General features: G+C 39.9%; 1 protein-coding gene across 3 annotated transcripts in view; it reads right to left on the bottom strand.

Annotated features, from left to right (window-relative positions):
- Nucleotides 1-719: 719 nt before the first annotated feature.
- NPHP1 (nephronophthisis 1 (juvenile)) overlaps nucleotides 720-12,277 on the bottom strand; it is a 33,990-nt gene continuing 22,432 nt past the window's right edge. For all 3 annotated transcript variants that reach the window (XM_004685996.2, XM_012727305.1, XM_012727304.1), the window contains 6 exons: nucleotides 12,052-12,128; nucleotides 11,106-11,205; nucleotides 7,215-7,327; nucleotides 4,793-4,866; nucleotides 2,888-2,932; nucleotides 720-1,352 (listed from right to left, as the gene is read on the bottom strand). In XM_004685996.2, the coding sequence (XP_004686053.1) occupies nucleotides 1,080-1,352; nucleotides 2,888-2,932; nucleotides 4,793-4,866; nucleotides 7,215-7,327; nucleotides 11,106-11,205; nucleotides 12,052-12,128 (682 nt within the window). In that variant the 3' untranslated portion in view covers nucleotides 720-1,079. The remainder of the gene's footprint in view (nucleotides 1,353-2,887; nucleotides 2,933-4,792; nucleotides 4,867-7,214; nucleotides 7,328-11,105; nucleotides 11,206-12,051; nucleotides 12,129-12,277) is intronic.

Raw genomic sequence — 12,277 nt, 5'->3', positions numbered from 1 at the left:
TGGTATGAAAGGTCTCTAAAAATGAATACCTCCTATATGGTAGTATGCGTCAAACCACTATGGCAATTGGTTTCTGATTCTCTGGAATAAACTTTCTACTTTGATTGTCTTTTCTTCAAGAGCCTTCTCATGTTTATGTTCACAAGTAATTCTTACAGGGTTGCGCTGATGAGGGGGACCAACCTAAAGCAGAGAAAATTATACATGGTATCTTTACCAGAATTTTAACTGTGTTACTACCTCTGACGGTAGGTGAGTTACTTCACCTGCCTGGCTGGTTTCTTCAGCAGTAACACAGGGGAAAGGAGTACCTACCGCCTAAAGCAGCTGCGAGGATTGACTTAGGTCACTGACAACACACACGGTGGGCTCAGTGTGTGCCATGTCACCACAGTAAAACTACATGTTATGGAAGTCGAGGGCTTGAGACAGCTACCAATAGCCACCAGTTTACCGGGACACAACGGACCTCTGCTCTTTGACATGGGGTGTGCTTACCTACTCCCCAAAGCATAAAGACATGGGGTGTGCTTACTTACTCTCCAAAGCCTAAAGTTTTCTCTATTTTTTTTGAAGGAGTGTTTACATAGACTTAAAAAGGAAAAACTAGATTCTGTTTTTATATCTAATAGGTTAAATCTCATTCAAATATTGAACTAAATTAAGTGATTAATAACAACTTTTTCAAATAAATTAAACTGATTCCCCTTTCATTTCATGACATAAAATTTTATTAGCTATAACTGCACATGTACATGTTCTGGATACTAGACTTTTTTTTCATGAATAATCATAACTTCGATAAAATTTTACTTTTATACAAATTATACATACAGTAAACTTTAAGTTGGTTTTTGAAAAATATCTCTTTACCTTTAGATATAGTATTCCTCATAAAATTTATCTTGTTTTAAAACATATTCAAATTACTGGGCAAATATTTCTTACAAAATGTGGTCTTAAAAAAAAAGTAAAACCTAAGTTGTTATTGATGGTTACCTTTGGTTCTGTCATATTTTTCAGGTCATCACAAACAGTCCATCAGATTCATCAGGAAGCTGAGGGGCGAGGCCACTCCGTCAGGCTGCATTCTTTCTTATTTCACCCAAGAAGTCATAGGTCTGCTCTGAAATGTCAAAAGGTTCATGGACTCCATCTGGTGACAGCAGAGCTTGAAGGGCGCCCTCATTCTCCTGGTTTTGCTTAAGGAAGTCGGCGATGATTTTCCAACGTGCAGCCTCAGTCTCTTCTTCTGCCCACCGGTAGGGGGGCAGGAACGTGGAATGGAGAAGAGGGAGCACGCAATCATGATACACCAGGAGAAACGCTGCCTTCAGGCACTCTCTGTCTCTCTGGGAAGACAGAACCACAAATAATTACGAGGGCTCTACATCATTATTTTTTAAGTATTAAATCCTATGAACTCTGTTAACTAAAACGATGAGCCCTGTGTGGAATGAACGGCGGTGCCTGATGCCTGCCGTCTAACGCTCTGAATCACCAATCAGGAAAGAGCGCCCTCGAGGGGGAAGCAAACAAGAGTCATCGCAGTGGAGATACGCAGCTTTCCCTGATGGTCTGTGAGTGGCTCCTTGAGACCAGGGTGTCTCTGAAATTCCGAGGTGTCTCACACAATCCGTCATGGAAACCCTGGTACTGAATCTAATTCTGGAGACAAGGGGATGGTTGCAGGTCCACAGAACCAGGACACTGATGTCTGCTCTGTCTACCTCATCGGATCCCAGCATATCAACAATAAATTGCCAAGTTGTTGTGAGAGATGGGTGACAAGCATTCTGCATGGAATTCAGAAAAAGAAGATCCAAGGAATAAAAACTTGTGAAATCTTCCCCAGGTAACCAAGTACCACAATGTCCACACTGTCACTTAGTCTTGACACCGGTAGACTGGGTGGGAACCTCAGAGTGTGCAGCAGACTGAGGTGGAGAGATGAACACGTGGCAATCCCTTCAAGGTGTGTGGAGGGGTCATTTCTAAGGGTTAAGGCCCAGCACCTGTCCGCTGATAGATTGGAATAGCCTTAAACCTGACAATTTTAGCAAAGGTCACTGTACCTTTAGCAAAGGTACAGGCTAAAAGAAGCTCAAATAAGGATATAATTGTTAAAAATATACAGTATCTATACAGTTTTTGTCAATGTTTAGTTTTTAGTTTGTTTGTTCTCTCATGTTCCTTGCAAATAATTAATACTTCAGGTTAGGAATTCAAAAACTATGGCCTTTGGTGCAAATGCAGCCCACCATCCCCTTTTATTAAGTTTTACAGAAGCATAGCTGTGCTCCTATCCCAGTTGTTTACATATCACCTGCAGCTGGTTCCGGATCACAATGGCAGAGTTAAATATTATAGTTGTGACAGAGACCTATAACCTACAATGCCATAAGCATTTACTATCTGGCCCCTTACAAAGACGTCTACCCATCTTGGGTTGGAACTCCTTGACTAACGCCAGTCTCCTGAGTAATGACCATGCTTCTCTGGCCAGGCAAGCATGTGCCTTGGGTTATGTCAATGCACTAGGCCTTCAGCTTAGACGAATTTTCTTTTTCATTCTCCATACCTGATATGCACTTTGAGAGCTAGAGGGATTTTTTAAAAAATAATAGAAATTTGATAGCCAACAGGGAGACTTTGGTTTAGAAACTTTCCCTGAATTAAAAAGAATTCAGTCATCTAAAAATACTGGCTTGATGAAGAATTTCTTTTTACATTAAAAAACAACCACCCATGTATGTTTATAAGCGTAATGACACAGTTTAACTAACTGCACAACAAGAATGATGACTGGCTACTTTAGCTTAAAAAAGAGGCATTATTAGAATGTGCAAGCAAACACTGAGTACTGCCAATAGTAAGTTCATATTACCTTCTCTGATCTTTTTAATGTGCTTTCTTTCTCAGCCCATGAACTCTAAAAAGCAAACAGAAATATTATGTTAATCTGAGTATTCATAAGTCCTTGCCACACTTCTGCAGCTTCACTGTACTTATACTTAAGGCTGAGGTTAAGAACCCTAAATAGAACCTGTACACGAAAGAAGTGAATCTGTAATCAGGCAATACTGTTAAAGATCAGAACCAGGTTACTAGGTGGGAAGTACTGGAGAAAGACACCCCAGAAACCATGATTCTTATAAGTCAAAACTAATTAAAGAGCTGATCAATGAAATATTAATACAACCATACAAACATCAGTAACAGATGTGCATTACGTGAACAATAAAATAAGATATACCTTTTAAAGCAAGACAGAAATGAAACTTTCACAAAACTTTGAAAGAAATAAAAACAAAACCCAGAGTTCAATTAATTCTACAGAGGTATGTACAAGTCAGACTAGATCTGAGCAGACTGTAAGTGGGGGGCCGTGGAGGAGGGAACATGCTTAGTTCCAGGCTCATCATTCCAGACCATTGTTCCAGTGCCTATGTGCTCCTATCCCAGTTGTTTACATATCACCTGCAGCTGAACAAAAGACTAGATTAGCTCTCAGATTCCTCCCAACAGCAACATCCAAATTCTGAGACTGTCACACACTGAGACAAATTTTGGCACTTAGCACAGTGTGAAATATTTGCTGAATAAATTAATGTATGTATATTCTGTGTAATGAGCAAATATGAAACTTATGACTTAATAGGGGAAGAAAGAAATTTTGTATTACTTAGCCGCAGTGCCAAATGAATGCCTGAAATCATGGGTAATCACATGCCCTAACATTTTCTTAAGACTTTCTGCTGCAAATGTCACTGTTACTATTGACAACCCCCACTCTGGTCAAACCAGCACATGCAATCAGTATCAGTGGAATGAAAATCTTTGTGAATGATAATCTCCTTCTATTTCTCTGTCAGGCGCCTATGACCTCCCTCCTGCGTGTGAGCTTGTCCTCTCGTGTGCTGTCAGATTCTCCACAGCACGTCACCCACACTTTCCACACCCTGCACTCACAGTGACTTTGCCCATCTACTGACGATTTCCAACATGCAAACATGCCTCACGACCTCCTTACGCACACGCCCTAGTCCTTCCTGCCTCAAAATGTTCGTTCACGCTGACCCTTCCATCTTTCACTTTCCACCTCATCTTAGCATGCCAGGTCCCTCCAGGGCCCCCAACCTTTTACTAAGTCCGCCTCACCCAGGACCTCTTAAAGTTCCTGCCCCTATCTCTCACTTTCTTTAAGTCTTCAAAAGCCTGATATACATGCCTGGGGCACCTGCCACATTACCCGAGTACATTCCTTGTAGGCATACAGGTCTTTTAATATTCATTCCTTGTAGGCATATTAGCCTGAGCTTTATGAAACTGCCATTTTTGAATTAAAAAAGTATCTGAAGGTAGGAAGTTTCATAGGGTTTCACAATGTTTGGCAGCTATTTCTTACAGTAGACCGGATATGTAAAATTAAATGAAAAACACACAAGCCCTGATTCTCTCCTTAGAAAATTCAATTGATTTGTTTAACAGATCATTTCGCTGGCCATCTTAAGTCAAGGAACAAATGACAGGCAAGAAATTGCCATAGTGTACTTAGCAGCTACTCTATCTGCTTACTGGTCAAGGATGAGAACTCCTGGGAAGCAACGTTCATACTAGGAAGGGAAGGACAAGACCTAGTTAGCTAGGCTATTCACAGGGTTGATGGAAGAAATCACCCCAAGAGGAAAAACCAAACCAAATCTGTGAGCAGGAGTCAGTCCCTCACTAACATGGTGGGTAGAGTCACTTTCAGAAGCTATCGAGTGCCCACCACGAGGACGCTACCCACCCTGAGTGCATCCATCACATCAGGCTGCTCCAAGAGCTTCGGGAAGGTGGCCAACACGGGGTTACTAATTAACTCTGAAAGGCAAAAAATAAAGGGATTTTACACAGATTTTATCCCACGTGTTTTACTGTACTAGGCATAAAAACATTACCTCACAAACAATACAGGTTAAAAGTATTGTGCCACATGATTTGTTAATAATACATTCTATGCTCTTAACTTCTAGGAAAGCTCAAAGCTGTCCCCTCCTCTACCCCTCCATCTATGCACCATGATATTCTGAAATGAGTTTTATGCCCAGTAGATGAAGATTTTAGGGTGGAAGTTAGAGAATATGAACAGAATAAGATTAGCCATTCTGTTCATCTGTGCTCTCCTCATGACACAACTGTAGACAGTACAAGGGATCTTTGAACAGGAGGCGCCCGCTCCTGAGTACCAGGGAAGGAGGCCTCAGTGTCTGGGGTCAATGGATGGTGGCAGATGAAACTGCAAAGAATCTGAAGCCAGGATTCCAGCCACACATCTGAATACTGTGCAGGAGATCCTTATTCCACAACAAGCAGACGCACAGGAAAGACCTATGCAAAGAAACACTCCAGGAAAGACACTTTTGAAATGGTAAGGGCAATAGATTCTACAATCTTGTATCCTCGGTAGTAAAAAGGTATTTTTCTATATCTGATGGTCAGATTCGAAAAAAGCAATAATTCTGAGTAACCTCCTAGCCTATAGGGAAACTTTAAGCCTGATCTTTAAGAAGTCATGTCATTCTTGACTTTTTTGAGTCATTGCAATAAATCCAAAGACAAGTGATGATTAAAAGGCTGGACTATCTTTCTCTCACAGTTATTAGTAGTCTCTTAGAAAAGTCTGTGCATCTGACAGTGAGCTCTCCATCTCTCTAAGTGGTAAGTCCTCGGAGAAGACTCCTATCTAATCATAAATTCCACCTGTCATGGCTAAACCACCCTAAGACTCTCTCTGTTCTCTCACTCTGCTCTAACCTCACTGGCCTGGCCTGCTGTCAATTTCAATCTCTACAACACACCCATGTTTGCTTGCCTTGGGTCTTCAGGTGTGCTGCTCTTTCTATCCAGAAAGAATACTCCCCTATCCACCACTCCACATTTCTTTTTTTTTCTTAAAGATTTATTTATTTATGCAGTACAGGCCAGAGATACTGGGGCAGTGAGAGGACTCACCGTAGCCAAAGTGGGGAGCAAAACAGACATATTGACAAAATACACTGCTGAGGGGAGCAGCAAGCGAAACACAAGAGGTCTGCCATACCATGTGGATCACCTCCGGGGCAGGGATTCAACTGCATTGAAGCAGCCATGGCCAGCTTCACAGTGCTGCGCTTTAACCCACTGTGCCACTAGGGAGGGCTACTCCACATTTCCAACTCCTCTCTCAGGTCTTATTTTTCCTCATACTTTACTTTGACACCCTTTCACTCAAGTCCCCCTAATGTATGCTTTTACTGTGTATTTTCATTCAAACACAGAGACAGAGAGGGGAGCAGAACAGGCAGATCGACGAAGTACACTGCTGAGGAGAGCAGTGGGCGGGTCAGGTGAGGTCTGCCACGCCATGTGAATCTCCTTCTGGGCAAGCGGGAATAGAACTCATGAGGAAGTGGCTTTAGCTTCTTAATGCTGCGCCACCAGGGAGGGACCTCAAACACTTATTTTAAAGGGTTGAAAAGAATTATTCATGTAATGCTGCATTTGAGGCCCATTACTCCACTAGGTAGGGATGACCATGCCTGACTTGCACATCACTGGGCCTAACACAGTGTCTGGCACCCAATGTATATTTGCATGCTCATCGACTGAATTCAAAGACTGCTCAATAAAACTAAACTTTTTTGGGGAGGAAATTCTTATAGCCCACAGATTCTTCTTTCAAGTTCAATCATGTATGACAACTCACTGATTTTTTTAAAACTCATTATTTAATGTTTTATTTAGAAGAAAATTCAAGCTTACAAAAAGCTGCAAGGATAAAAATAGTATATAGAATTCCTCAAAACCTTTTACCTGGATTCACCAGTTTTTATTATGCCATTGTATACTGCACTAGGAACCAACTACTGTGGGTGATTTCAATCTCTCCCCAAAGAGATGATGCACATATTAAGTACATGATAAAATCACATTACTTAGAGACATTAAGGAAAAGTGTAATTATAGCTGAGTTTTAGGATCTCAGCCTTCCAGAATCAGAGGTGTGAAAACATCTACATTGTCTGAGCTCACGCAGGAAATACACTAAGCACAAGGTGTTGCATCTGAAGTAGTTTATTAGCATTGATGCTGCTCTATTTTATTAGACGTGTCACCTTCAGAAGTAGATGATATGGATCAACATACCTTATATTTCCTGAAAACATAAGAAAACTGCAAAGACCCCTTACCAGTACTTTGCATGTTCATCCTATCTTTCAGGAGCGCATCTCCAAGAATTTGGCGATAAAATATCAACAAATGAATGGAGCACATGTTTCCAATTAATGTTTCTGGCAGTAGACTATTAAAAGAGAAAAAAATGTATTAACTGAACAACGCTATATCATCTAAGTGTTTTAAATATGCATATTATTACTTTAATGAACAGCCCCAAGTTTGGTTTTATTATTTGAAGAAATTCTAATAATTTTTTTTAAAGATTTATTTATTTGTTCATACAGAACTGGGGTACAGGCCAGAGGCTCAGGGGTGGTGAGAGGCTTCACCAGAGACAGAGTGAGGAGCAGAACAGGCAGATCCACGAAGTACACTGCTGAGGGGAGCAGCGGGCAAGTCATGAGAGGTCTGCCACGCCATGTGGTCACCTCTGAGGCAGGCAGGAATCGAACTCATGCGGAAGTGGCTTTAGCTTCTCAGTGCTGTGCTTTAACCCACTGGGCCACCAGGGAGGGCCCAGAAATTCTAATAATTTTAAGGAAAATTTCCATTATCCACTGGCCACTGGCCACTTTAAGCTTCAGATAACATTTTTATGTGTATATTTTTAAGTCTCAACTCTGCATTGCCATTCCTGTAATTCCATTTTAACATACTACACCCATACTAAATGTCAAATAAAAATGAATAGTCATCAATTTCATGCTTTGGAAAGAAAGGGACTAGTTAGCTACAAGTTTTAACAAAGCCATTTAGTCACCCCACCTGATGTGACGAATGCAGAGGAAGTGTGAGTTCAGACTATTGTGGTGCTAGAGGAACATGGCAGGGTGTGGTAGAGCTGCGCTAAATTCTTTCTTATTTTTAAATTTTTATATTTCCTACATCGTTGTTCATTCCCCTCTCAGGTTTAATGCCCATAAAATTCCCACCACCAAGATTCCCGTGAACATCACCATAGTCTCTTATGCTCTTCCCTAACCTGTTTTGATCCCTCTTCCTCCCCATAGGATGCAGATAGTAACAACTGCATTTCTGAAAGTCATTAGAAATACTAAAATGATGTAAGTGAAGAATGTGCAAAGTCTAACACAAAATAAGGCTCAAACCCAGAAAAAACTTCAATATTAAAATTAAGCTGACAGCAATTTAAAATAGATTATTATAACTTCAGGATGCCATATATAATCCTCATGATAAGCACAAAAAGAATAAAATACTTGGGATTAAAAAAATAGAAACAAAATTTCAACATAATAATCTGGAAATATGACAAATGAGTGTTCTATAAAATGCTGACATAACACACTAAATACTTGCTGAGGATATACTGAGCATAGGTGTTAATCTCAGGAGAAAATACCTTGAATTATTCTATAGATATATTTCCTAACTGCTGCTTTTAGATACACACAAGCTCTGTCACTAAGCATGAAGGAGGACCATAGAGGAAATTCTGAAAATCTTGTAAACAATTTCTCTCAAAGAGGAAGAAGTCTTTAGGCTAAGAAAAACTATCAAAAGTTATGAAATTTTAACTTTTGTAATTATTCTTTAACTTCTAGGAGGAGATTTTATAAAGAAAAAAAAATAATCACACAAGCAACATGCATTCAGTCTGTTGAAAAAGAACAGAATGTATGTTAACCCCTATAATGGTATAGGAGAAATGGAGCCTCACGGGTTACCAGTTTCATAGAATTTAGATAAATATCCTTGACCACTCCTTAACCCTACATTTCTAGAAACATCCAAAAATGTGAGACAGCTTCTCTTACCACACTTACATTCAGGTAGAGAATTTGTACACAGTCAGAAATGATCTTTTTCCAGCCTTGCTAAAATTCTGCTCTGGCATATATCTGCCTTGGGTTTCAAAGACTGGCTACAGGAGGCCATTTAAGCTGCCTTGATGCCACCTTTGATGCCTTCTCAGGGTACCAGTTGTGATTTCCAAAGGTTATTCTTCATCCTCTAGTGTATGCTCCATGGGGCAGTGTTGAGTTGCATGCCCAAACTCGTATTTCACGCTGAAGAACAGTCATTGATTTTGCCAGAGGAAGGGTTGGAGCTTTCCTTCCTTCCATTTTCCCACTTCTCTCACAGAACCACCCACTCTCTCTGCCTGGCAGGCATCACTTCCAGTCTGCATTAGAGAGAGCCCTTGGGTTCTCCCACAGTATGGGCACTCCTTTCCTTCTAGAAGTGTCCACAATAGAAGGCAAAGAGCCTTGCTCTTTACTAGAGTTTTCTTTGGGAAATATGATTTTCACAAACCCAAGATGACTAAAAAAAAAGAACTCTAAGTTGCTAAAAATTGGCTGAACCATAGAAGCAGAAATATACTTCTGACTTCACAGATAGACCAGCAAACTCTGGTGGGAGAAGTGCAATAAATATAGTAGTGAGTTTAGGCAAAAAAACAAAAAACAAAAAACAAAAAACAACCCTATTACCTCATTTATTTTTAGCAAAAATATAATGGAAGCAAAAGAGGGGGAAAAAAGAACACATTAAAGTGGGATGGCTGTTCAATACAGCATTCCAATCTCCATGGATTAAGGCAGAGAAGAGCACTTGCCAAGACAAGGCAAGGGGTGCCCAGGGACAGCAGGAGGGAGGGCAGAATTCCTGAGAGGTATACATTTACACAACCAGGAAGCTCTGTACTTTCAAATTATATAATAAACATTTTTTGGGGGGGTTCCTACTGTGGTGTAAAATCAAACAGGTACCTCAGTTCCCAAAGTCTAGGACTTAGGACCCATCTATAAAAAACTGGCAGAGAAAACCCACTCATGGCTTTGGAAAGAAACCCACCTCACCATGTCATTATATTTGGTTTACAGATTGTAAAAAGTACCTGCAAACCAGTATTTGGAGCCAAAGAAGTAGTATTAAAAGCTCTACTTGAAAGACATGCTTGGAAGACCTTCAGGACTTCTGGGAGGCTTATCAATGAGATGAACAGTGGGAGGCTGAAGGGGTAAGAAGAATGAAGCCTGACAGGATTTTGGCTTTTCTTTCACAAAGACTGCTGCTGTACTTCTTCTTTCTTAATCTTGAAAAAGAATAATTTTCCAAACAAAGATTGGCCAAAAGAGGGAATTTACAGGTGCTATGAACATCCAATGTGGGGGAGGAAGGTTGGGAAGAGAAGACAAAGCCAAGAGAATGAATAATGACAATGACACATTATTAATGGTTACTGAAAGATTTAACTGTAATGCTATAATCATGAAATATATTTTAGTATTAGAGATAAGAGCAAGGGATAGCTAAAGAAAGAGCATGGTCTAGAATGTGGAAAGCAACCATCCAGGAATGCCAAGTGCTCATTTCTTTCCCTACTTTTTGATAATCTCTGAGCAATGAGCAGGTCACACTGGGGCCACTGAGCATCGGTCTCTGTTCCCAGGCCGTGCTCCTCCTTCCATTCCTCTGTCCACTCTGTCCCTCTGCAGGAAGTTCCTTTCTCCACATCATCATATCTCCTCAGTCCTTCAAAACCTTTTCAATCTCTCTGGTCTTACTAGTCAACCAGCACATCTTTTGTGACATATAACACCATCTACCTGGCATAATATTTGCATTTATGACATACTCTTGGGAAAGAAAAGGGTAAATTTTATTGTATGTAAATTATACTACAACAAAATTGATTCTTAAAAGAAGCCCTTAAGTTAGGATCAATAAGCCCCATTTAATCAGGAGTTTCAACAGATTTAAGTTAACTACTGCCAATAGACATGAGAATAAGCAAAATTGAACTTATCACTGTTCAATTTCCCAATTGGCAGACAAATTTTAAAAAAATAACTGACAAAACTAGAAGGAGCAGAAATGGTCTATAAATGGTGAATGCCCCTACGGCCACTGGACAGACAAAAGTAGATACCAACCTTAGTGAGTTTCTTGATCTTCTGTTCAAAGATCTCAGTTTTACCAGAAGTTGAGGCTGTCTTCTCATTGTCATCATCTGATGGAAAACACTCCCTTGGGCTTACAAGAAATGTGGAAATTAAGTGCTTGGGACATTAAGTATAATAAAACAAAGCATTTTTCAGGACCACATGGTGCCGAATGGCATGAAAGGCAGAAGTCATTCACACACCTAAAAGAGTTGCTAGAGATGCTCTTTGCGAACAGGACTCTAGTTGCCACCATATGCTTTGACCATAGATTATTCTTTTCAGATTTTAAAGAGCAAAATGGAGTTTAAAAAGCACATCTGACTTCAGGTTGAATGCTGGAGCATTCAATCAAATGCTTCCCAGTTCCCAAATACTTTCTCATTCTAAAAAGTGGGGTTTGCATTGCTAGGATAGCAGCAATGCTGTATGTCCTAAATCATGTAACAAGGAGAATGTCCAGTGTGTTGGTTTCTGAGCCCCATGAGACAAGGACCATAATTATCTTACTCTCCAATTTCCCACTACCCAGTGCAGTAAACACACTGGCAGTGAACACACTGAAAGACATGCATGTTTTTAGAGGGCAATTTGGCACGTGTATACTGATTTCAAATATGTATACTTTGCCCTAGCAAATTAGCCTGTCCTGTCAATTCTGTGGTGGTCACAAGTATTAGCCCAGTGCTCAATGAAAAGGAGTTAATGCAGAGTCCTCATGCTTCCTGCTTTCCTACATTAGTCTCATCTATGCTACCAAGACAATGAGCAGATTAAAAATGAGTAAAATTTAAGTGTCAAATAAAATGCTTTTGAAAATGTGAATTCAATTGAAGAATGTTATGCTTATTTGATATAGCTACTTTTTCTGATGAATCTTTCCTTTGTTTACTTTTTTTTTTAAAAAAGGAAGGAAAGCAACACATAAGTGCTATACCTCTTCTGGATAATGATGGGTCTACTTCAACCCCCTTTTCATAAGGGGTGCCGCCATTCAAAAATAGCTCATAAGTTCTACAAAAGAATAATATATCATGATGATACATGTTATGGATACTTTAAAATACTAGACTAAGGAATGATATATGTTTTAGCACAGATATATTCACACACATTTTATGTCTCACTGGTAAAAGAAAATGAAAGTTGTTCTTCCTAGAGAT

The sequence above is a fragment of the Condylura cristata genome, unplaced genomic scaffold (assembly GCF_000260355.1).
Source record: "Condylura cristata isolate star-nosed mole 26May11 unplaced genomic scaffold, ConCri1.0 scaffold00020, whole genome shotgun sequence".
NCBI classification, from domain to species: domain Eukaryota; kingdom Metazoa; phylum Chordata; class Mammalia; order Eulipotyphla; family Talpidae; genus Condylura; species Condylura cristata.
This window is presented reverse-complemented; position numbering and strand designations above follow the sequence as displayed.